Here is a 25,240-nt window from a genome sequence, read left to right as displayed (position 1 = left end):
GAAAGATCCAAAACTGACACCCTAACATCACAATTAAAAGAACTAGAAAAGCAAGAGCAAACACATTCAAAAGCTAGCAGAAGGCTAGAAATAACTAAAATCAGAGCAGAACTGAAGGAAATAGAGACACAAAAAACCCTTCAAAAAATTAATGAATCCAGGAGCTGGTTTTTTGAAAAGATCAACAAAATTGATAGACCGCTAGCAAGACTAATAAAGAAGAAAAGAGAGAAGAATCAAATAGATGCAATAAAAAATGAAAAAGGGGATATCACGACCGATCCCACAGAAATACAATCTACCATCAGAGAATACTACAAACACCTCTACGCAAATAAGCTAGAAAATCTAGAAGAAATGGATAAATTCCTCGACAAATACACCCTCCCAAGACTAAACCAGGAAGAAGTTGAATCTCTGAATAGACCAATAACAGGATCTGAAATTGTGGCAATAATCAATACCTTACCAACCAAAAAGAGCCCAGGACCTGATGGATTCACAGCCGAATTCTACCAGAGGTACAAGGAGGAACTGGTACCATTCCTTCTGAAACTATTCCAATCGATAGAAAAAGAGGGAATCCTCCCTAACACATTTTATGAGGCCAGCATCATCCTGATACCAAAGCCTGGCAGAGACATAACCAAAAAAGAGAATTTCAGACCAATATCATTGATGAACATTGATGCAAAAATCCTCAATAAAATAGTGGCAAACTGAATCCAGCAGCACACCAAAAAGCTTATCCACCATGATCAAGTGAGCTTCATCCCTGGGATGCAAGGCTGGTTCAACATATGCAAATCAATAAATGTAATCCAGCATATAAACAGAACCAAAGACAAAAACCACATGATTATCTCAATAGATGCAGAAAAGGCCTTTGACAAAATTCAACAACGCTTCATGCTAAAAACTCTCAATAAATTAGATATTGATGGGACATATCTCAAAATAATAAGAGCTATCTATGACAAACCCACAGCCAATATCATACTGAATGGGCAAAAACTGGAAGCATTCCCTTTGAAAACTGGCACAAGACAGGGATGCCCTCTCTCACCACTCCAACATAGTGCTGGAAGTTCTGGCCAGGGCAATCAGGCAGGAGAAGGAAATAAAGGGTATTCAATTAGGAAAAGAGGAAGTCAAACTGTCCCTGTTTGCAGATGACATGATTGTATATCTAGAAAACCCCATTGTCTCAGCCCAAAATCTCCTTAAGCTGATTAGCAACTTCAGCAAAGTCTCAGGATACAAAATCAATGTACAAAAATCACAAGCATTCTTGTACACCAATCACAGACAAACAGACAGCCAAATCATGAGTGAACTCCCATTCACAATTGCTTCTGAAGATACTAGTCTTCATGAAACCACATGGAGGTCCACGGAACACAGCTTGAAAACTTGTATTCAATCAATGTTTTATTCTGACATAGGTCATGAAATGAAAGTCTTTTTTATTAAAGAGTTAAATAATGATCTCAGCACAATTTACTGAATAATCCTCCTATTCGCAGATCTTTATCATGTGTGAACTCTATAAGCATATGTACTATATGTTAAAATACACATATATAATCCATACACTGGTATATTTCTAAGCTGTTTAGTGACTTAGAATCCTAACTTTTTTTTTCAAATATACAATTAAATTCTCCATTATTACAACTTCATATACCAATATACAATTTATTATATGTTAGGGCAATATCATTAATCTTTCTTATAATTATCTTTGCTCTTCTCCAATGTCTATTTTCCTTAAAAGACTAGAACATCTTTATCTCAAATTCATTGGGATTTTCATGAGATCTGAAACAAATATATAAATTAGGAACATTCCCTTAAGGAAAAGTAAGACTCCTCTAGTCAAGTCCTCTTTTATATTTCCCCTTTATTATTATCATTCTGCATTTTTGTAAATTAAAAACCAGATATTTTGACAATTACATTTTCTGAATATTGCAAGAATTTAGAAAACTAGTATTTTTACCCAACTTAATGAGTTTAAATTAGTTCATTTTTCACCTTTAAAAACATATTGTAGGTACTCCTTTGTTTGCCTAATAAACCTTCACCTGGTCTCACATTTAAGCAATATCGCATTTTCATCTGTTATAGCACGTAATTAGAAATTTTTAACCCAGTGTTTTCAACATTTTAAAATGAAGCATTGAACATATTTTGATACATTCGGCTTTAATCATCTTGATCCATTTATTTTAATATTTTAGGCCAACTTCTTGGGGATTTTTTTGGTAGTCATTGCTATAGAGACTGAATAATTTTTGCTTTTATCTTCTCCCATTTTGAAAGGTATAGGCACTTTTTTTTAGTTTCATTAAGTTGTAATTTTAGGTTTGTAAAAAAAAAAGGCCTTTCTTAAATTATCAATCAAAAAGAAAATGTTATTATGAGTCCCTGCTATTTAAGATCAGAAATGTGGCACTTACGCTCTTTCTCTCAGGTTGCTGGATGTAGCAACTAAAAACAGAAATGACCAGTTAAATTTGAATTTCAAATGTATGAAATTTTAGTTTAAGTCCCATGCAATATTTGGGACACCCTTATACTAAACAATTATTCTTTGCTTATATGAAATTCAAACTTAACTGGGTGTCCTGACAACCTTACTCTTCTACCCAGACTCAGCATTTGTACATTTTACACTCAGCATTTGTATATTTTCTTGCACATTTAATTTTTTGAAGTTTTGGAAACTATCCAGACAACTGCATATTTAATTGATTTCAGTGCTCATCACTAGTCCTTTTATACCAGGATTTCCACATTCACAAACTCTCTTTAAGGCACATGTATGCTACACTGTTTTCTTGCTTATCAAAAATACTTGTTTCCTGCACATATGAAAGACACTTTTGTTATAAAACTGTTTGGTGATAATAAACTTTTCAAATCTCGAAATTCTGAAGGTGCTGTTCCATTGCCTTCTGAGTTACTGTTGTAGAGGTCTGTATCCACCCTCCCTTTTTGGTTTTGCAGATAACCAGAATTTTTCTTTCTGCATGCTTTTAATTGCTTCTAACCTGTTTCTAAGGTTCCTTTAATACTGGTTTTGCCTAAAATTTAGTGACCATATATTTTTAACTCAGAAAAAGTTTCTTAATGTCTTTGATCATTGATTCTATGCCAAATGTTCTTTCACCTTCCTTAGACACCTTTAATTCTCACACTGGACCTCCATCCTCTGATATTCATATCTGTTCTTTCTTAGTTTCCATCTCATTATCCTTTTCAGATACATTTAAGATCAGATCAAGTTTATCTATTAACTATCAGTTATTTTATATTCTTCAGTGTTAATTTTACTTTTTGTTGCATTTATTTTGATACAGTATTTCAGAGCTCCCTGAAGTCCTTCTTTATTGTATTTATTTCTCTTTTCACTTTAGAGACTCTTCTCTACTTGTGTATTTCTACTCTAGCTTTATTGAGTTCAGATTCTGTTATGCCACTGAGGACACCAACATTTCTGGAAATTTCCTCTGAAGCCTGCAGCAGCTAATTTTCAGGGCAATAAGTTTCTAAGTCTTTAGGATGATATTCTTTTCTTCAGTATTGCAATTCCCTCTAATTTTCCTAAACATGTCCACTTTTTTTTCTCTTGGTATTACTTCAGCATATTTGTATATCAATAATTAGGACTGTGTATTCCTATTAACTCTATTCTGAGATAATGGCCAAACTCTCTTCTTACATAATTAGCTTCAGGGTTCTTCATCGTTGCACAGAGTTCTGAGTTCAATGCTGTCCTTGCAGATATTTCTCTATTACCACTGTTCTACTGAGATTAAATAAAATTCTACTGCTTGGATCTCTAATTCCGAACCAATAGAGTGTCTTCCATTTCTAGCACTTTTGTCCACACCCTTCACACCTTACTTAGAGAAAATTCTGTACTTCTTGTTATTTGGTATCTGAACCTATTATTAAGCATGGAAAACCAGGAAAGGGAAGGGATAAGAGTGCACTGTGGTCACCTCAAAGTGAAGCACCATGCAGCAGAAGGACGGTCCCTAGGTTTTCTGGTTGACAGAGATAACAACTCAGAGATACACTGTCTCAGACACAATGTCATACAATGCTTTCCTATCTTTTATTAGGTGGCTTTTGTCCATAAACAATTGAATTCTACTGGACAAAACAGTTTTAAGTTTTGTGTGTTTCCACCTTTTCTGTTAGTTCCTAGGGACTTTTTAGGGGAGTTAAGAGATGTTGTTTAACAGATGGCCAACCAGTTTCAATTCAAACCAAAATTTAAGTAAATATTTTGAAGTCAGTGAAAATACAAAGTTGAACACACAGTATAATTTCATGCACATTAAAATGCACAGAAAAAAGACTAGAATGAAATACGATGAAGAGTTTTCTCCTTAAATGTTTAATATATTTATGACTGTATTATATTTATAGTAGGTAAAGAAAAATACACTATAATTTTAAATATATAGGGATTTTTCTAAAGTCTCCTTTTGAAGCAAATAATTCTTAGTGGGAGATAGGGGAAACTATAAATGTTGCTTGGGATTACTTGTGTTATTTATAAGATTTCCTTAACAGCAGCATTTATAGGGTTTAAAGGTTAGGTAAACTTTGATTAAAGCTGTTAACTAAATGAACAATATTTATAAGTTTCCTCTTCTATGATTATTGTGAAGATGTGAATTATGATCAAATCCCTTATAATATTCACGGCATTTATAAGGTTTCTCTCCTGCGTGGACTCTTTGATGAATTCGAAGAGCTGAGCTATGACTGAAACCTTTACCACACTTAGCACATTGATAAGGCTTCTCTCCTGTATGGACCCTCTGATGAATGTGAAGATTAGAACTGTGACTAAAACCCTTTCCACAATCATCACATTTATAGGGCTTTTCTCCTGTATGGACTCTCTGATGAATGAGAAGATGTGAACGTTGACTGAATCCCTTGCCACACTCTTCACATTTGTAGGGTTTCTCTCCAGTATGTACTCTTTGATGAGTGTGAAGCTTTGAACTCTTACTGAAGCCCTTCCCACATTCAGGACAAGTATAGGGTTTCTCCCCTGTATGGACTCTCTGATGAATGCGAAGATCTGAGCTGTGACTAAAGTCCTTTCCACAGTCATCACATTTATAAGGTTTCTCTCCTGTATGCACTCTCTGATGAATTTGAAGATTTGAGCGCTGGGTAAAGCCTTTACCACAGTCTTCACATTTATAAGACTTCTTTCCTGTGTGTACTAACTGATGAATTCGAAGATTTGAGCTCTGGCTGAAACCCTTACCACACTCATCACACTTATATGGTTTTTCTCCTGTGTGGACTCTCTGATGAACATGAAGTACTGAACTCCGATTAAAACTCTTGCCACACTGATTGCACTTAAAAGGCTTCTCTCCTATGTGAAGTCTCTGGTGAATGTGAAGTAATGAATTTCTACTGAGGTCTTTATCACACTCAATTTTATAGAATTTCTCTTCTGTGTGGACTCTTTGATGATTGTGAAGACTAGAGATCCGGCTGAAGCTCTTACCACATGCATTACAGCTATAAGGTACCTCCCCTATGTGAACTCTCTGATGAAAGTGAACTCCTGAGCTCTGTTGAAAGTTACTGTCAACTTCATCACATCCGTACAGCTTCTTACCTATGTGGATTCTTGGATGTCTATACAAGTCTGATCTCTGAGAGAAGCATGCTTTACGGATGGAGCATTGATAGAGGTTTTCTCCAGGTTGATTTCTCTTGTGGAAAACACACTGTGAGTTCCAATAATAAATTTCTTTACATTTATTACATCCACAGTACTTTTCTTCCATTGAATCTGTCAGTAGGTCTTTTTGACATATCACCCCAACGTACTGTGGAAGGGCTTCCTCCACTGGGATATAAGAATGCTGAACTATGAGCTTCTGTTCTTTTTCCATGGAGAGGTTTTTCCCGGATATGCCAAGACGGTATCTGCCCCCTTGAAAACCATGTGAACCACTCATGTAGATTTCTCTACCATAGTCTTGAGTGGTTTTTGTTTCTAAGGATTGCCAAGGCATAAAATTTTTATATTTTAAGTTCCTGCGACTTTCGCTTTGAAAAGTCAGTTCACAGTTCCCATACCCTGGTACTTGTGTGGAGAGTATTAACCATTCCTGACACTGGGAATGATCTTGCTGTGTTAGGTCTTTGGAATCTGTCCCTTGAACAGTTTCCCCATAGTTCTGATTCTCATACATCCGGGCGCCAGCATTCCACCAGCCTTGCCAGCAGGAAAAATTTTCATATTCTAAGTATCTGAGTTTTTCTTCTTGGGATTTGCAGCTCTCATTCCAGTTTTCTAGAAAAATAAAAAGATAATCCCATGGTGAGATAAAAGCTGTGTTGAAAAATTTCCAACTATCTAAATCAATGACCTTTAAATGACAGGAATATATGTGTGGGTGGGGGTAGGAAAGAAGGGTTATGACTCTGGCTGCTCCATTTGGGTCTGAAATTCATTTGTTCATTCATGTATGTATTCATTCATTCACTTATTTATTCATTCCACAAGCATATCTTGAGCAGGCACTGTTAGAAAGATTTAACTTCTATTTACCATGCACTGTTAAAAATGAATGCCAACTGCTTCATGGAAATAGTCGTAAAGACTGAGATTTAATTAGATTATTTTGGATGTTATTATAAGAAACAAAATATATTGTTCCTATTTTTCTGTTCTAGAATAGCGTGGTAGATTGAGAAAAAATGATTATGTTAACTCATTGCTTTACCTACACCTTTGGTGTTCTCCTTCCACACTCTCTCTATGCTTGGCTACACAATTTGCATTGGTAACTGGGAAAACAACAAAAGTAACATAAGCAGAGACTTGAAAAGTCCTTGCCCTCTCTCGATGCTTTTGAAAATCCCGTGACCACCACCATGTAAGTGTGTTTGGGTTGGCTTGTTTGAAGAGAGATATATGGCCAACACATTCCCACTACCTCCACTGATACTGAGCTGACTGCCCCACATTTGAGTCAGGCCAGACAGCTTAATCTTAGACCATTCGGCCACAACCAAATCCTCCATGATAAAAGATCCATCCAGTCAATGAGAATCATAAAAAATAATAAAGTTTGTTTTTAAGCCACTGTCTGGCATAGTATGTTATACAACAAAAGCTAACTTATACAAATAGCATGAAGAGAGAAAAAATTTAGGATGACACAAAATTGACTACGTATGGAGATATGTGTTTTAAGGGTAATGCAGAAAATAACTAAAACTAATAATCACAAGTATCTATTGATGATATAACCTAGGTGTCCTCGAATCTGTCTTGCTTTATCTTCTATTTGTAACCTGATTTAAGAAACATTTTTGAGAATATCTCTTCCAACACCTCAATATAACACCCAGATTAAAAAAACAAAATACTCAACAAAACTGCTCCTAGAAGAAACTCTATTCCCTATGAGATGGGATAACTTTACCTACTAACATGACATTTGTGTAGTTCTCCCACATGACCTCCCTGTAGAGGCTTTTTTGAGAAGAATCCAGGAATTTCCACTCCTCCCAAGTAAAAATAATAGTCACATCTTCAAATGTTACTGCCATCTGGTCAAAGATCAGGCTTTCTAGGAAGAAGAAATCTAAGTGAGAAGATGGACAAAGATAAAGACATTTAGCAGATAACATAAGTGGCAAGCCAAATAGAAAAAAAAGGAACTTCAATAAAGAAGAAAACCAAAACAGGTAAGGAGAGGTATAACAATAGTAGTCAAATAGCTAAATAATATATCCAATCATGAAACATCAACACTATCAAAAGAAACACCTATACAGCACTCATCTACTAAGTTTTTTACCTATATTTCAGTTACTCCTCACAGAAATCCCATGTTGTAGGTAGCTTTCTACTACTATTATGCATTTTAGAATGGAGAACAGATAAACATATGTATTAAAACTGCCTAAAGTAATTCTTTTAGAGGAAAGAACAGATCATAAATTGATTATGTGACAAAGCCATTTTATTTCTTTTTAAAATTTTCATTGTATCTATTTGATCACACATTCTCAATTCTAAATTTCAATTTAAAATATTGAGTACCTACTAAGAATAAAGGAAATAGATACTTCTAAGGAGTTTACAACAAAATGGAAGGAAAGCCAAATACTATCATCATCAGCAGCAGCAGCACCATCATAGCTGCAGCTAAATCTTATTGAATGTTTATTGTATGAATAGGGCTATGCTATCTCACTCTCAGAACAATCCAATAAGGTATTATTATTCACAATAAATGAATACACAATCTAACGTTTAGCAAGACTAAGTTACTTGTATAAGATTATGTAGTTACATCATAGAGGTTTTCAAACCCAGCACTACCTAGTAAATAAAAGTGAGATAAATTAAAAACGTTTGATGAAGGGTTGTCGGCTGAGATTTCCATATACTGTTATAATATGTTAATGAAGAAGAGCAAAAGAAAGATGTATTGAAATATTCAAGGGCAAAAAATATGCCACCAAACTATTTTCCAAATAAACTACATGAAAATACATGTCTAAACAATAAAACATTAACCACAAATAAGAACTCAAGAATGAGAACATTCAGAGCCATATATTTAAATATCTAGTGGTCTATTTTTAATGTTTATAAAATAAGTTTAATAGATTTTAAATATAATGAATCCACTTTAAATATATAAATTAATAAAAGAAAAGAAATTTGGGATGCTCAGAAACTCAAACTACAGGACTGAAAACTGTGAAAGTTGGTATCTGTCTGGAAAATAAATGGACTCACTGGTCTCTAATTTTATAAAAAGCACAATAAAAATAAAACTCAATCTGTAGTTATTGGATTTGTTATTTTTTAAAAAATTTAAGGATTTATTTTAAAAACATACTAGCAATTAGGAGTCTAATTTCTTTTACTGAAAATAAGTTCATAAATATTTAAAATACTGAAACAATATAAGTAAAAATTAAAAGCCTACCTTCCCCCAAATAATTTAAGAAATAACCACTAAACCAGTTTTCACTGTGTTCTAACCGTCTTCCATGTATACACAACACACATTCATACTTCAGTGATTTTTTTCCTTAATAAAGACATGATAATTCTGCAACTTTCTTTTTTTCATTTAATACATAGTGTACAACTTCCCACTTCAGTACAGGTAGACCTATCTTATTTGTGATAATTTTTAAACATGCCCACAAATTATTTGATCCTTTCCATTCAAGAAGTGAAGCCTAATTCCCCACCCCTTGAATATGGGCTGAACTTGGTGAGTAACTTCTGATGAATAGGAAATAAAGTGGATAAGGAAGTAGTGGTATGCAACTTTGGAGGCGGGGTCATAGAAGTCACTGCAGCTTCTTTCTTGCTCTCTCTTGGATCACTAGCTCTGGGAAAAGCTATATGCCGTGTCATGAGAAAACCTAGGCAGCCCTGTGGTGAGGAATTGGGACCTTCTACTTTCATTGAGAAATGAGACATCTTGCCAACAGCCATGTGAGTAAACTATCTTAGAAGTGGATCCTCCAACCACAGCGCAGCCTTCAGGTGACTACAGTTCCTGCTGACAGCTTCACTGCAACTTCATGAGAGACCTTGAGACAGCTTAGTTTCTTCCAGATTCCTCACCCTCAGAAACTGGGTGAGATAATGTTTGCTGTTTTAGGTATTAAATAATTTGTTATGCAATAATAGATAATTAATATTATTTGTAAAAGTTACGCAGCATTTCATTTTATTGATGTCCAAGACTTAACTGTTCCCATATTAATGGACGTTAAGATCATTTCCAGTTTCTTGGCTATAACATATAGCAAAAGAATTCTCTTAAATATATCATTATTTCTATTGTAATATTTCTATATGATAAATAATGTCTATGATAAATATAAATATTTCTATATGATAAATAGATATATTTCTGTATGATAAACTTCTAGAAGTGAAATTGTCAGGCATCTGTATTTCAGTTTACTAGTTTACTAAAAAATACTACAAAATGTCCCTTGAAAATATTTTTTAAAATGTTACAAATATTTTCCCCCAATGGAGGAATAAAAGCAAGACTATATTCAAAATTAGTAAGTACAATAAATCTAAACAGAAAAAAAGAAAAGAATTATACAAACAATAAACTAAGATGAGAAGCCTATTGATAGAGAAAAGGATACTAAAATTGAGTTTTAAAATAAAGTGGCATACTGCTGATAAGAGATATACTCCAAAATAATGAATTCTGAAGGATTAAAAATGATCTGGCTAATTGTTTTCTTGTGATGTTTAAGTTCTTCATTCACTTCCTGTTAGCTGGTTCTTTTGTTCCAGGGACTTGATTAGACTACGGTTCATTTTTTCCTACAAGAATACCTGCCTATATACTTCCTATAGTACGTTTTAGTTAGCTAAACTGAACAATAGCTTCAGGTGCTGTCAGCCCAGTCCTTCCATTCTAAGATTCTCTTAAACCTTTCACTAAAAGTTTTAGCAATAAATTATGATCATTTCCTGGATTTGTGATTTCATTAGGTTTTACAAATTGGTTGTCTAATTCTGTAATTCTACATACCTTGTGCCTACATATGCTATAATTCTTCTATAATGAAAAACTTGCCATTACAAATTTTCTGGTTATCCTGAAATGTAATCCTAATGAAAAAGATGATAAAATGCTTGATTATCTCCCAAACTTACTCTCTTTCAAAAATCAATTTTCAGAGTAATGAGATGGGGCAAAGCAATCACCAACTATGACCAGTGAGATTTGTATTATTTTGCTTTTCAGTGTTTTCATGCTCACTGATTCTTACATACTGGATGGGTTGCAATTAAATTGCAGTCATTTTTCTTTTACATGTGCAAGATTCTCTCATCTCAGACTAGTAGGAATCCCTTCAGGTTGGCTCCTGGGTTTGTAATATGACCTTTTTTGGTGTTTGAGAGCTTCCTTACTTTCTGGCACAACAAATGTCCAGGTTCATTCTTGTTCCATTTCCTTGACCAACCAGGATGTATTATTTCTTCTAGGAGTTTGATAATTTTCCACTCCTTTTTTGGTATATAAGTAACCCCCCAACAATATTATATAAACTTGGTATCTCTTTTGTCCTCTCATCTATGAACATAGCTCTCTCCGATTATTAGTTTTCTTTAAGGCCCTTTTCAAGAAAGGTCAGTTAAAATCATTCTCTATACATCTGGAGTTTTGATTCCTTCTTGTAATATTGTCAGATTTTGCTTATACAATTTGAAAGGGATTCTTAGCTACATATTAGTTCATGACTAATAGATCTCCTTGATGGATCTTAACCACTACTGAACATTATTGACCTTTTATTGTGACATTAAATAAGTCTCTTGTAAAGAGCACAGAGCAAGATTTCTGTTTTTCATTCAATCAGTATGACTCAGTTATTTTATTATCCATGTTCATTTATTGTGATTACTAATATAGACTTATTTCTAACATATTATTTTTTATTCTTCCTTTCCTGTCTCTTAGATTGACAGTTTTATGCTTTAATTTCTTCACATCGCCACCTTTTCATCTATATAGATTTCAATTTCACACAGTTTCTATTATTTTAATAAGTAACCTAAACATATTTTAAACATATACACTTACCTATTTTTCTAATAAGTCAATTAAGAAGAGAAACTAATCCAGGAAAGGCTGCATGAAATATGACAAGAAAGGTGATCAAGTACCTTGGTAAAGTTTATTGTTATCATAAAACAAAACTAACAACAAAAAAAAATAGGAGTGAACAAAGAAAAAAGGAGACATAGAAAGTATATCAGTGCCTACATATCTGAACTACAATTCTTGACAATACAAACATGAGGGGAGAAAGAGAAGGATATAAGAGTGTGCTAAAGTCCATGTCTTATTAAAAATATGACCTAGATATTAATACATTTAAAAAGTCAGTAGGGGTAAATAAAAGTCAATGTGGGTTTTAAGTTAAGCACAACCATCATAAGAAACAAAATGGAATCTATGAAAAACAAAATAAAAACAGAAGACAACTTGCTCCACGGGAAAACAGAAAATAAGAAAAGAAAAGATGGCAAAAATAATACAATAATAATTATAATAAATTTAAATGATTTAATCTTACAGATTAAAAGACTCAGATTAAAAAATAAGATTTAGCATGTGGTTTAGAACAGATACACTAAAAAGAAAAATATTTAAAAATACAAGGATAGAAAAAGATTGCAAGAATACGAATCAAAAGAAAGCTGAAATAGCAAACTTAATTTCAGATGAGTAAAATCTATGGCAAAAATACCATAAGGGACAAAAATGTTTTTTATATGAACAGTAAGAAAAAATATCCAAAATAAATTGAATCCACAAATAAAATTTCAAAATGTACCAAATGACAAGTGTCACAAATGTGAGGGGAAATATACATACCATTAGTTGTAATGATAGATATTAATATGTCCCTCTCAAAAAATTATAGCACGCAAACAAAAAACCCTAATAATATGAAGACTAAACACTACAAATAATAAGCTTCAGTTATTTTATCTGTGTTGAACTCTACACCTCTTCAAAATACAAAATACAGATTATTTTCATGAATACATAGTACTATAAGATAGACCATGTATTAGTCCATAAAAGAAATCATGATAAATTCCAAAGCATCAACATAATATAGAATACATTCTCTAGCTACAATGTAATAAAATTTGAAATTATTAACAATAGAATTTTAAAAGTCCACACTTCTGAAACCCAAGTAACATACTATATTATTAAGTAATCTTTGAATTTAAAACAAAAATATAATAACAATTCTTAACTGTTTTTTCTTAAAAATCTAAATGTAATAATGACAATAATTACATAAAAAATGTGCAAGATCCAAATGAAATACTTGAAGGAAACAAAAATGGCTAGAGTCGCTGGGCAAAGTGGCACACACCTGTAATTCCAAGCACTTTGGGAGCCCCAAGTGGGCGGATCGCTTGAGCCCAGGAGTTTGAGACCAGCCTGGGCAATATGAAGAAATCCCATCTCTACAAAAAATACAAAAATTAGCCAGGCATGGTGGCACACACCTGTAGTCCCAGCTACTCAGGAAGTTGAGATAGGAGGAGCAATTGAGCCTGGGAGGTTGAGGCTGCAATGAGCTATGATTGTACCACTGCACTCCGGCCTGCAAGACAGAGTGAGACGCTGTCTTAAATCAATCAATCAATCAATCAATCAATAAAATAAAAAAACCCCAGCTAGACTAACATCATACTGAATAGGTGAAGGCTCAAAGTATTTACCTTGAGAACCAGAAAAAGACAAGAATGCCCACTCTCACCACTCCTATTCAACACAGTACTGGAAGTCCTAGCCAGAGCAATCAGGCAATAGAAAGAAATAAAAGGCATCCAAATAAAAATGAAGTCAAACTATCTCTATTTGCAGATGATATGATTCTATACCTAGAAAATCCCACAGTCTCTGCCCCAAAGCTCCTTTAGCTAATAAACAACTTCAGAAAAGTTTCAGGATACGCAACCAATACACAAAATTCAGTAGCATTTCTATATACCAACAACATCCAAGTTGAGAGCCAAATCAAGAATGCAATCCCATTTACAATAGCCACAAAAAGAATAAAATATCTATGCATACTGCTAACCAGGGAGGTAAAAGATCTCTACAATAAGAATTACAAAGCACTGCTCAAAGAAATCAGAGATGACATAAACAAATGGAAAAACATTCTATGTTCATGGATAGAATCAACGTAATCAAAATCGCCATACTGAAGCAGTATACAGATTCAATACTTCCATCAAACTACCAATGACATTCTTCATTGAATTAGAAAATAAAAACTATTTTAAAATTCATATGGAACCAAAAAGGAGCCCAAATAGCCAAGGCAATCCTAAGCAAAATGAACAAAGCTGGAGGCATCACACTACCTGACTTCAAACTACAAAGCTACAGTAACCAAAACAGCAGGGTACTGATATGAAAACAGACACATACACCAATGGAACAGAATATAGAGCCCAGAAAAAATGCCTCACACCTACCACCATCTGATCTTCAACAAAGTTGACAAAAACAAGCAGTGGGGAAAGGACTCCTATTCAATGAATGGTGCTAGGATAACTGGCTAGCCATATGCAGAAGATTGAAACTAGAACCGTTCCTTACACAACACACAAAAATCAATTCGACATGGTTTAAAGTCTTACATGAAAACCTAAAACTGTAAAAACCCTGGAAGATAACCTAGGGGATATCATTCTGGACATAGGACTTGGCAAAGATTTCATGATGAAGACACCAAAAGCAACTGCAACAAAAACAAAAATTGACAAATAGGACCTAATTAAACTAAAGAGTTTCTGCACAGCAAAAGAAACTATCAACAGAGTAAACAGACAATATACAGAATGGGAGAAAATATTTGCAAACTATGCATCTGACGAAGGTCCAAAGTCTAGAATCGATAAAGAATTTAAACAAATTAACAAGTAAAAAAAACCCCATTAAAAAGTAGGCAAAGGACATAAACACTTTTCAAAAGAAGACATACATGCAGTCAACAAGCATATGAAAAAAATGCTCAACATCACTAATCATCAGATAAAGGCAGATCAAAACCACGGTGAGTACCATCTCATACCAGTCAGATGGCTATTATTAAAAATTCAAAAAATAATAAGATGCTGACAAAGTAGCAGAGAAAAGGGAATACTTAAATACGCTGATGGTGGGAATGTAAGTTAGTTCAGTCATTGTGGAAAGCGGTGTGGTGATTTCTCAAAGAACTTAAAACAGAATTACCATACCCAGCAATCCCATTACTGGGTATATGCCCAAAGGAATATAAACTGTTCTACCATTAAAGACAATAAGCATGTGTATGTTCATTTCAGCACTATTCACAATAGCAAAGACATGGAATCAACCTAAATGCCCATTAACAATAGACGGGCTAAAGAAAATGTGGTACACATACACCATGGAATACTACACAGGCATTAAAAAAGAACAAAATTATGTCCTTTGCAGTAACATGGATGGAGCTGCAGGTCATTATCCTAAGTGAACTAATGCAGAAACAGAAAACCAAATACTGCACGTTCTCAATTCTATTTTGGAGCTAAACATTGAGAACACATGGACACAAAGGGAGCAACAGATATTAGGGCCTACTTGAAAGTAGAGGGTGAGAGGAGGAAGAGGATAAAAAAACTACCTATCTGGTACTTTGCTTTACCTGGTTGACAAAATAATTTGAATGTCAAACACTCATGACTCACAATTTATCTATATAACAAAGCTGTATGTATACCCCGATCCTAAAATAAAAGTTAAGAAAATGACTAGAAATAAATCATTCAGCTCAGGAGTGTAAAAAAGAGAAACCATCCCCCATTAAAAAAAAAAAAAGAGCAAACTTCAGAAAAGAAGAATAAAGTGGAAGTCAAAGATATAAGAAACAAATAAATGATTGAGTAAATGCATAAAGCCAAAAGATGTTCTTAAAAATTTAATGTCAGATCAATGAAAGTCAGATTTTTAATAACACGGTTATGAAAAAATACAGGGCAAAATAAGGAAATAACTTTTGACATAAGATTTTTCAATGATGCAAGGGTGTTGTGAACTACATATATAAGGATATTTATGAGCTATAGGCAAATACACCTAAATATGTACCTAAATAAAGGGATCAATTCCCAGTAAAGTACAAAAAAAAAAATAAAATGGCAAAATAGATGACAGACTAATAAAAAATTATATAGACTAGTAAGTACTAAATTAAAATGGTAGCCACGTTCTTCCTCCCTCTCCCTAATCCCAAGGCTCTAAGAGTTTTATAGTTGCGTTCTAGCAAACATGTAATTAACTTAATTACTATTACAATACATTGTTTTCAAAAGTAGAGAGTGAAAATTGCCAACTTATTTTATGTAGCTAGTATAATCTTGGATTCCAAGACCAGATAAGAATGATACAAATAAAATTAAATTACAGGCACATTTGTAAATTTTGTAAATATACAAAAATCCTAAATAAAATATTAGCTAATTAAATTCAGTAATGTATCAAATATATGCATCATGATCAGACAGTTTATTATAGGACTGCAAGGATCGTTCAACATGAGAAAAATCTATTAACATAATTCACTATATTAATAGACTATAGAATAAATCCATGATAATCTCAACTGATGCAGAAAAATCATGTGCTATAAAGTTCAGGAAGTTCAACACCGATGTATTCTCTTAAAAACACTTGTAGCAAACTAGAGGAAAAAAATAAACTCCCTAAAGTGGCAAAGGTTAAATATCAAGAACTTTAAGCTTAATGGAGAAACTTCATATATATTCCCTTTACAATGGTAACAAGAATGACCACCATCACTGCTGCTTTCAACACAGCACTAGAGATTCTGGCAAATACTATAAGAAAAAGAACTAAGAGGTGTAAGAATTAGAAGCAAAAATGTAAAATGTCATTATTTGCATAGTTATGGCCATCTACCTAGAAAAAGAGTATACAATAAACTATAAATTAAGAGAGTTCAGCAAAACTATCAGATACAATAAATAGTTTAACTGACTCAGCAATCAACTACTAGAAAGTAAGATACCATTCACACCAGAAAAAAAAAAACCCTATCTTAAACAAGAATACAAATAATTCTTTGAAGAAAACTTTCGCATTCCAATAAAGAAGAAAGATTATCTAAATAAAAGGAGAAGCATGCTTCCATGCTCTTGGATGCAGTAACAAATTCAATACATTCCAGTCAAATTTTCAGATGGCTATTTTGAGGAACATAATAGATTTCTGTTCCTTAAAATTGACAAGGAAGGAAATAAGTTGGTAAAGACAAGTAAACCAAACAGGAAGACTACCAGATACTGACGTATCACCAAAACTATAGTAGTAAAATCAGAACAGACAAATAGACCAGTAGAACAGAGCAGAGGGCTCAGAGACTAACCAATGTGCTTCTTTATCTGCAAAAACATATTAACAATAGAGGTGGCATTAAAAATCAAAGACAGAAGTATGGATTATTTACCAGATAGCATTATGAAAACTGATTAACTATATGAGATAAAATAAAACCGGATTCCAACTTAATACCATATACAATGGGGACACTAGATCAAGTAAGCACTTAAATGTTAAGGGGAAAACTATAAAATTAATGAAAAAAAGATGGAATTTGAAAACACTTACCACTGTTAAATGAATCCAAGAGCCAGTCCTTTGAGAGGAAAAATATTAATAACAAAGTAGATAAATCACAAGCTAGTTAATCAAAGGGGGAAAAAGGAGCACAAATAGAAAAAAAATAAAAATAAGATTAGGGAAATCGCAACTACAACCTTTAAAAATAACTGGAACAAAAGTTTTCTCAAATAAATTCTTTCAAATTTTCAAAGAACAGATTATTTGATGCTATGAAATTATTCCAAGGCATCAAAAACTGTTCAAGGCATCAGAAACGAAAAACTCTTCAAGACATCAGAAATAAAGTGAAATATAAGGCCGGTGAAACCCAGCAGCACTTGAATTCATAATCTACTACCATATAACTAATTATTTCAACATTTAGTAGCTTAAAACAACAATAATTATTTACTATTTCTTATTTCTTTTTTGGGTCAGAAATTCAGGAGTGGCTTAGCTAGGCAGTTCTGGTTTGGATCTCACAAGTTGTTGGTTAGATCTGCAGTCATCAAAAGGCTTGACTGAGAAGAAGGATTCAATTCCAGGGTGGCTAACTCCCATGGCTGGCAGACTGGTCTAAATGTTGATGAGAGATGTTTTTTCTCCACGTGGTCCTTTCAAGTGGCGGGGGCTATCTGTCAGCATGGTGTAAGTTGCCCAAAAGAAAGTGAAGCAAAAGCTGCATTGTTTTTATGACTTAGCCTTGGAAGTCACATCCTATCACTTCTACTGTACTCCACTGATGAGGCAATCACAAGCCACGGCTGTATTTGAGAGGGGTGGGACACAGACCCCACCTTTCAGTGGAAACAATGTCAGTCACATCGTAAGAAGAGCATGAAAATAGCATAAATTGTAAGTGTTAGGAAAAAGCTGAGTGTTGGGAAGGAAACTGAGGCAGGGCTTGCATAATGTCCTTTGGAATGTGTCTAGACTTGCTGGCTCCTTGCTTCTAGCCCTCCTAGGCTCCTATTCCCATTATCTAAAGTAGCAGAACATGTTCCATATAAATGCTAAACTATCGCAGCTGTAAATCATGTGCTTAATGCAACGTGTCCTTTTGACCTCCACATTCTCACCACCTGTTTCTCTGTTGATTACCAATAAATAGCGTGGGCTCCCAGAGCTTGGGGCCTTCGCAGCCTCCGTCCAATAGCGATGGCCCCCTGGTGTTCCCACCTTTTTTTCTCTCTCACTGTCTTTTTCTCAATCCTTTGACTCTGCCGGACTTTGTTACCCCCACGACCTGGTGTTGGGTCTGATCACCCCAACAATAAGTAAGGCCATCTTTGGAAACTTCGATCTGTTATAATACCAAAGCATATTATATCATGGTAAAGTGGTAGTTTATTCCAGAAAGAAAAGGAAGGTTCAAATTAGGAAAGCCATTAACTTTAAGCTTTTATGATAACATCAAATATGAAAAGCCATATGATTATTTTAATGGATGCCAAAAAGTATACTTATTAAAATTCAACATGCATCCTTCATTTAAAACTACAGACAAAGCATGCAAAACAAAGCAAAAGACATACAAACATATCTTAAACCCGAAGATAAAACATTAAAGTCATTCTCATTAAAACTGGAAACTTGACAAGGATACTGCAAGTCCACAATTTTTAAACTACTGTGAAACTACATGATAATACAATTAGACAAAATTATCTGTAGAGGATATGACTGCATATCTGAGAGATCCAAGAAAATCAGCTGTAAACTACTGGCAATTATAAGGGAATTCATGATTCCAGAAATTCTGTTACTAGAATTATAAACTAGACATTACACATGTATACCAAAAGATCTGTACAAGAACAGAGCATAATAAATGCTGTAACAGCAAAAAACTAAAAACAATCCAAAAAGTCCAACAACAAAACAGATAAGTTGTTCATACTATGAAATAGTACACAGCTGTGAAAATGAACAACTACATGAATCAACATCGACGCATTGTAAAAGTTAACATTATGCAAAAGAAGCTATTCATGGAAGAATATATACAGATTCCATTTATATAATGTTCAAAAATATGCAAAACTAAACAATTGTGTTTAGAAATGTAGATGTAGTTAAAAGCACAGGAAAAAAAATTAAGGAATAACAACATTTAAGATAGTGGCTGCCCCTTTAGGAAAGGGGTGGGAAAGAAATTCTGGAGTCATCAGGGGGCTTATTAAAAGTATATGCTGATTTAGGCTGGGCATGGTGGCTCATGCCTATAATCCCAGCCCTTTGGGAGGCTGAGACAGGCAGGTCACTTGAGGCCAGGAGTTCGAGACCAGCCTGGCCAACATGGCGAAACCCTGTCTCTAACAACAACAACAACAAAAAACACCACCCAGGAGGTGGCGGTTGCAGTGTGCTGAGATCACGCTACTGCACTCCAGGCTGGGAGAGAAAGCAAACAGTCTGTCTTAAAAAGAAAAAACAGTATATGCCGAGTTCAATGGTGAGTGTCCATGTTATTATATTTTAAATTGTACATATGTTTTCATATATTCTTTTGCTTATATGAAATACATCACGATAAGGTTCAAATTACATAAAATCTAAGAGTATACAAAAAGAGTTCAGACATATAAATAATAATTTTTTTTTTTTTGAGACGGAGTCTCGCTCTGTCGCCCAGGCTGGAGTGCAGTGGCATGATCTCGGCTCACTACAAGCTCTGCCTAAATGAAATTTATAATAGCAATAAGAATATAAATTTCTAAAAATAAATTTACCAAAAATACTTAGAACCTATATAAAGATAGTTTTAGAATTTTGAGGGCTAAAAATAGGGTTGGGGCCGGGTGCAGTGGCTCATGCCTGTAATCCCATCACTTTGGGAGGCTAAGGTGGGTGGATCACTTCAGGTCAGGAGTTCAAAACTAGCCTGGCCAACATGGTGAAACCTTTTCTCTACTAAAAATACGAAAATTAGCCAGACGTGGCGGCTCACGCCTGTAATCCCAGCTACTTGGGAGGCTGAGGCATGAGAATCACTTGAACCTGGGAGACAGAGGTTGCAGTGAGCCAAGAGTGTGCCACTGCACGCCAGCCTGGGCAACAGAGCAAGACGACTCTGTCTAAAAAAAAAAAAAAAAAAAAAAGGCTTGAAAAAAACAAGACGACTCTGAGACTCTGACCAATCTTAGGAGAAATAAATATAATTTTGTTCTAACTAAACTTATATCTATTTTCAAGCACATTTAATCAAGATATTAATCTTGATTTTGATGTGGGGGTGGAGGAGCTGTAACAAACTGATTTTCAAATGCTTTTGAAAGAAAACCATTTTGAAAGTGGAATAATGAGGAGAGGCTAATTCAATGGCATATTAAAACTTTAATGACTCTGCAATTCATAACATGGCTTGACATAGAAGTAGAGAAGATCAATGGAAACGGGTACAAATCCAGAAATGGACACGAGTACAACAGTGCATTTTACACATGACAAAGGTTACATCAAATTTGTGGGGAAAAGATGGCAATGATGACATCTGGCAAAAAAAAAAAAATTAAGCTTGATTCTCTGTCCCAATTCTTATGTCTTAGTAACTAAAAAGAATTATATCAGATACGCATTACAGTTCAAATAATAGCTAACAATGCAATCAGTTGTCAGTGAGTTCTTCATGTCCAGCACAAAGTTATTTTTACATGTATGATCTTGTTTACATTCTTAACAGCCCTACACAGTAGCTGTTATTTCTCCACTATAAAGACGAAAGCCTAGCTAAGTGATTCAATCTAGTTCACGGTATTAAGAAGTGACAGACATGCAGTAAGCTTAGGTACTGGATGTAGAGCCTGTACTATGACCAATGTGCTATATTGATTAAACATAATGAAAGGTGAGTATATATTTATTATCTAAAACTTATTATATATATGTTCATTTTACATCTTTTTGACCAAAATGGAAATCATCAGAATATTATTCTGTGGAAAAAGCCATCCTCTCTCATTTTTATCTTCACTGAGTGAAAAAGAAACGCTACATTCTTCTTCATTGCCTATTAAATGCACTACATATAAAGGGACAACAATAAAAACATTCTGATACCAGTATAAGAATTGAGAAGAGGCTCCACAAAACAGGACAGCCTCAAAAGTAATCTTTGTATATATATGTGTATGTGTAATTTTGTATATGAAAAGGTAGCACCACAGTCAGTAGAGAAGATAAATGTTAGTAGAAAAATTAAATAACCTAAGTAGGAAGTAAAAAGAATGTTTAAATTCTGTCATTTCACATCAAAATAAATTCTTGATAGATTTAAAAATTAAATGTTTAAAATAACACAATTAAGAAACAGGAAAATGAAAGCAATTACGTATTAAATTTGGAAGTGAAGAAGAGATTTCAAAGCACAAAACTATATAAGTAAAGAAATGAGATTTCATTTTATGCAAATTTAAAACTTACATAAACAAGTCCTTAAAGTAAAAGGCAAATGATAAACTAGGAGAAATATTTACAGCATATGACAAATGATTTATATGTTTTCCACACAAGAATACCTAGTATCAAGTGGAAACAAAAAATTCAGTAGGAAAACAGTGATGTATATCAAAAGGCAATTCATCAAAGAAGTAATATAAAGAGTCAATGAATATATGTGAAAAAGTCAACCCTACTAAGGATTAAAAGGATGCAAATCAAGGCAAAATTTAAAACTTAATACTCAATGCTGGCAAAGGCTCAGTAAGATAGAATCATTCATCAAATGGTTGTAGGAGTTCAAGTTCACATAACATTTCTAAAAGAGAATTTGAGTTTTTCAAAAGCCTAAAACATGCTTATATCCTTTGATTCTGTTTTCCTATTTCTCAGAGTATATCTTGAGAAAATAAAAAGACATACACTTAACAAATTATGTATAAGAATATTTATTATAAGATATTTATAACAACAACATATTAAGAAATACTTAAATTTTCTCCAATGAAAAGCAAACTTAATGGGAGTCCAAGGTGGGCAGATTGCCTGAGCTCAGGAGTTCAAGACCAGCCTGGGCAACACGGTGAAACCCCGTCTCTACTAAAAATACAAAAAAATTAGCTGGGCATGGTGGCGTGCACCTGTAGTCCCAGCTATTCAGGAGGCTGAGGCATGAGAATTGCTTGAACCAGGGAGGCCGAGGTTGCAGTGAGCTGAGATTATGCCACTGCACTCCAGCCTGGGCGACGGAGCGAGACTCCGTCTCAAAAAAAAAGGCAAACTTAAATAAAGCATACTATATACCTAGAATGGAACACTATATAGTCATTAAAACTCATGCTACCAAAACATGCTTGGAAAAATGCTCATTATATGTTAAGTGAAAAACGTATACAAATAACAGCTATTCATACATTGAATAAATATTTACTGAGTGCTTAGTATATGCACAGTACAGTTCTATATACTGGGAACATTTCCTTCCTCATGGAGCCTATTTGTCATGAGTCAAATTTTTTAATTTAATGTTTTATATATACTAATCTTTTTATATACATGTGTGCATATGGGTGCATATACCTAAGTTTATATTTGTACATGTGTATGAACATGTATACATACATCAGTATTTGTACAGACTACTGAGTACATATATACAATAAGTATTAAAAGACTACAAGTAAATACACCCAAAGGTCAACAATGGCTATCTGTCAATATGGTTCATGTGAAGAGATGCACAAGAATAACAAATTTAAACATTAATTGCCTTCCACAATATGGCTTTATACATTCATGTTTCACTTCCCTGTCACTAGCCTGGTTTCCTTATTTGTTCCCTCAAATTGTACCTGAGACTAAATGATGGCTTTCCTATTTAGAATATCTTCCTACTCATAATTGTTCAAATCTGAGTTTCTGTTGCTGTGTTTTAAGTGCAGCTCATTCTGGCACTGTTTAATGTTGATAACTTCAGAAATTATTATTAATCTCATATAGTTTATTACCCTCAATGTTAAGACTTTTTTTTTTTTTTGAGAGGGAGTCTTCTTCTGTTGCCCAGGCTGGAGTGCAGTGGTGCCATCCTGGCTCACTGCAACTTCAGCCTCCCAGGTTCAAGCAATTCTCCTGTTTCAGCCTTCTGAATAGCTGAGATTACAGGTGCCCGCCACAATGCCTGGCTAATTTTTGTATTTATAGTAAAGACGAGGCTTCACCATGTGGGCCAGGCTGGTCTCAAACTCCTGACCTCAAGTGATCCACCCACCTTGGCCTCCCAAAGTGCTGGGATTACAGGCGTGAGCCACCGCACCTGGCCATGACATTCTTATAATTCTTTATCTCAGAACACCAAGAACAGCATGAATTATACACTAGACTTGAGTGACAGAATGAATGAATGAGTAAATGTTGGGAAAAGACACTGGGTTGGGGCAGGGTCAAGTCTGCATGCTCGAAAATTTCACAGGCAAGCGAGGAACATTTTCTGTCCAGTCATCCATCCATCCTCATTGCCACCTCCACCACCCATGGAGAATGCAGGGACATTTTGTAAATGAGAAAAGACAATCATCCTCACCTGGGATCAGACTATGAGGGAAACAGTGTACATTCCTTCCTCCTTTGTGTTCCTCTTCTGGGGAAGGGTAGAGTGCTGAGACGGCTGAGCTGAGGAGGAAGGCAGACTGAAAACCTGGGTATGACTTTAAATTCCCAAATTCATTAAATTTCCCATATACTAACTGGGTATGACGCACAAATCTCCTGGCAAGAGGTCAAAAAGAAGCCTGTGAATGTTCCTGTCTCCTTTCAACGACCAGAAAGGAGAGCTATGAACACTGGCACCTTGAAATTTATTTCCAACCCTCTAGAAACTTCAAAAGATAAAACTCACTTATTTATTGAGATTATTATTACTACTACTACTAATAATAGAAAAGCACCAGCACACTTAAATAGTATCTATTCTCAAGGTATTCTTCTTATTTTGTTCAGTTTAAGTAGAAAATCATTCCATTGTCCTCCCCTACTTGCTAAACAGGAATACTGGATTTACTATCAGAAAGGTACCTGGAGTCTTAGAGAAGTATCCCAGAACTGGAGCTCCCAGGTCCTGATCAAAGTCTCAACTGTGCCATCAAGCACTTGTAGAACTTTAAAGAGGACCAAACTTATATATCTCCAAGATCTCAGTTTCCTTACCTGTAAAACGGGGGCATGAGCCTTTGCCACCCCAGTCCTTCCTTGCTGATCAAAGGTAGGTTCCTGGGCAAAATAATAAGCAATTAGTTAAGAGCCCTCTTTCTCTAGGGAAAAAACGTTTCATGCGTGCCCCAAGAGCAGGACAGGTTTGGGCTCCCCCAACACGTCACGAGCTGCCCAAGTGTAAGCACCAGAGAACCAGACACACGAACGGTTCTCTAGGAGCGGGATCTCCCGGTCTCGGCCACACACCCGGGGGTCCTCTGCTCCTGCAGTGAAGACGCGCGCGGCCTCCGTTGCTTATCCAGATCCCTGGCCAGAACTCTGCCCCAGCACCGAACACCGGGCACCCATACCCGGGGGCCCAAGCTGCTTCTGCCCTCCTCTACTTGCCTTTATTCAGTCTTAACGTGGGAGAGAAGCCGTGATGTACCCATCTACACGGGTGTCTCCGGGGTTTCTAAACCGGAGTAGCTTCTCAGTCCCTGACCCTCGATTTTCTGCCCCTCTTCCTTCAAGCACAGCTCGTCTTGCCCTGTCCGCTTCTGGCTCAGTCCTCCTGAGAGTTAACGTCACTTAACGGAGCCTGTAAGAGTGGACCGGGATGGCCAAAACACTCAGTCGACACAAACAATGGCCGCAGCCCGGCTGGACCAAAACGGAAGTCCCAGGTCTTGGAGTAGATACTTGCAGTGTTTCCATGGATACGGGAGGGGCGGGGCGGGAAGAGAGCGCGGGCGAACGTGACTCCTGATTGGCCAGAAAGACCCCGCGCCTCCCGACCTTTGGCCGCTGGCATTCCCGCGCTGGCGGGAGCTGCGGGCGCTCGGGGGATAAGGCGA

The 25,240-nt window shown here is 35.2% G+C and overlaps 1 protein-coding gene across 7 annotated transcripts; it reads right to left on the bottom strand.

Moving 5' to 3' along the window:
• Window positions 1-1,519: 1,519 nt before the first annotated feature.
• On the bottom strand, window positions 1,520-25,065 carry ZNF214 (zinc finger protein 214). 7 transcript variants are annotated; one of them, XM_032166710.2, is made up of 6 exons: window positions 24,399-24,442; window positions 23,776-23,859; window positions 17,265-17,292; window positions 11,655-11,702; window positions 7,488-7,634; window positions 1,520-6,349 (listed from the first exon to the last, which is right to left on the bottom strand). In XM_032166710.2, exons 5-6 carry the CDS (start codon window positions 7,612-7,614, stop codon window positions 4,656-4,658), a joined length of 1,821 nt encoding a protein of 606 aa, XP_032022601.1. In that variant the 5' UTR covers window positions 7,615-7,634; window positions 11,655-11,702; window positions 17,265-17,292; window positions 23,776-23,859; window positions 24,399-24,442; the 3' UTR covers window positions 1,520-4,655. The 7 variants fall into 7 exon arrangements, with proteins under 7 accessions (XP_032022601.1, XP_032022600.1, XP_058302270.1 ...); XM_032166709.2 differs by lacking the exons at window positions 11,655-11,702; window positions 17,265-17,292 and adding an exon at window positions 24,792-25,065 and having other exon boundaries at window positions 23,776-23,864; window positions 24,399-24,461; XM_058446287.1 differs by lacking the exons at window positions 11,655-11,702; window positions 17,265-17,292 and having other exon boundaries at window positions 7,488-7,630; window positions 23,776-23,864; window positions 24,399-24,445.
• Window positions 25,066-25,240: the final 175 nt, after the last annotated feature.

The sequence above is a fragment of the Hylobates moloch genome, unplaced genomic scaffold (assembly GCF_009828535.3).
Source record: "Hylobates moloch isolate HMO894 unplaced genomic scaffold, HMol_V3 SCAFFOLD_11, whole genome shotgun sequence".
Taxonomy (NCBI): domain Eukaryota; kingdom Metazoa; phylum Chordata; class Mammalia; order Primates; family Hylobatidae; genus Hylobates; species Hylobates moloch.
Note: the sequence above shows the minus strand (reverse complement) of the source record. Positions and strands in the feature narration are given on the sequence as shown.

Coding starts and splice junctions, on each gene's coding strand:
- ZNF214 (XM_032166709.2), bottom strand. Junction 7,635..23,775: donor CCCTCATAGTCTGATCCCAG/GTGAGGATGATT, acceptor TCTTCTTCCTAG/AAAGCCTGATCTTTGACCAG. Junction 6,350..7,487: donor CACAAATGTCATGTTAGTAG/GTAAAGTTATCC, acceptor TTATTTTTCTAG/AAAACTGGAATGAGAGCTGC.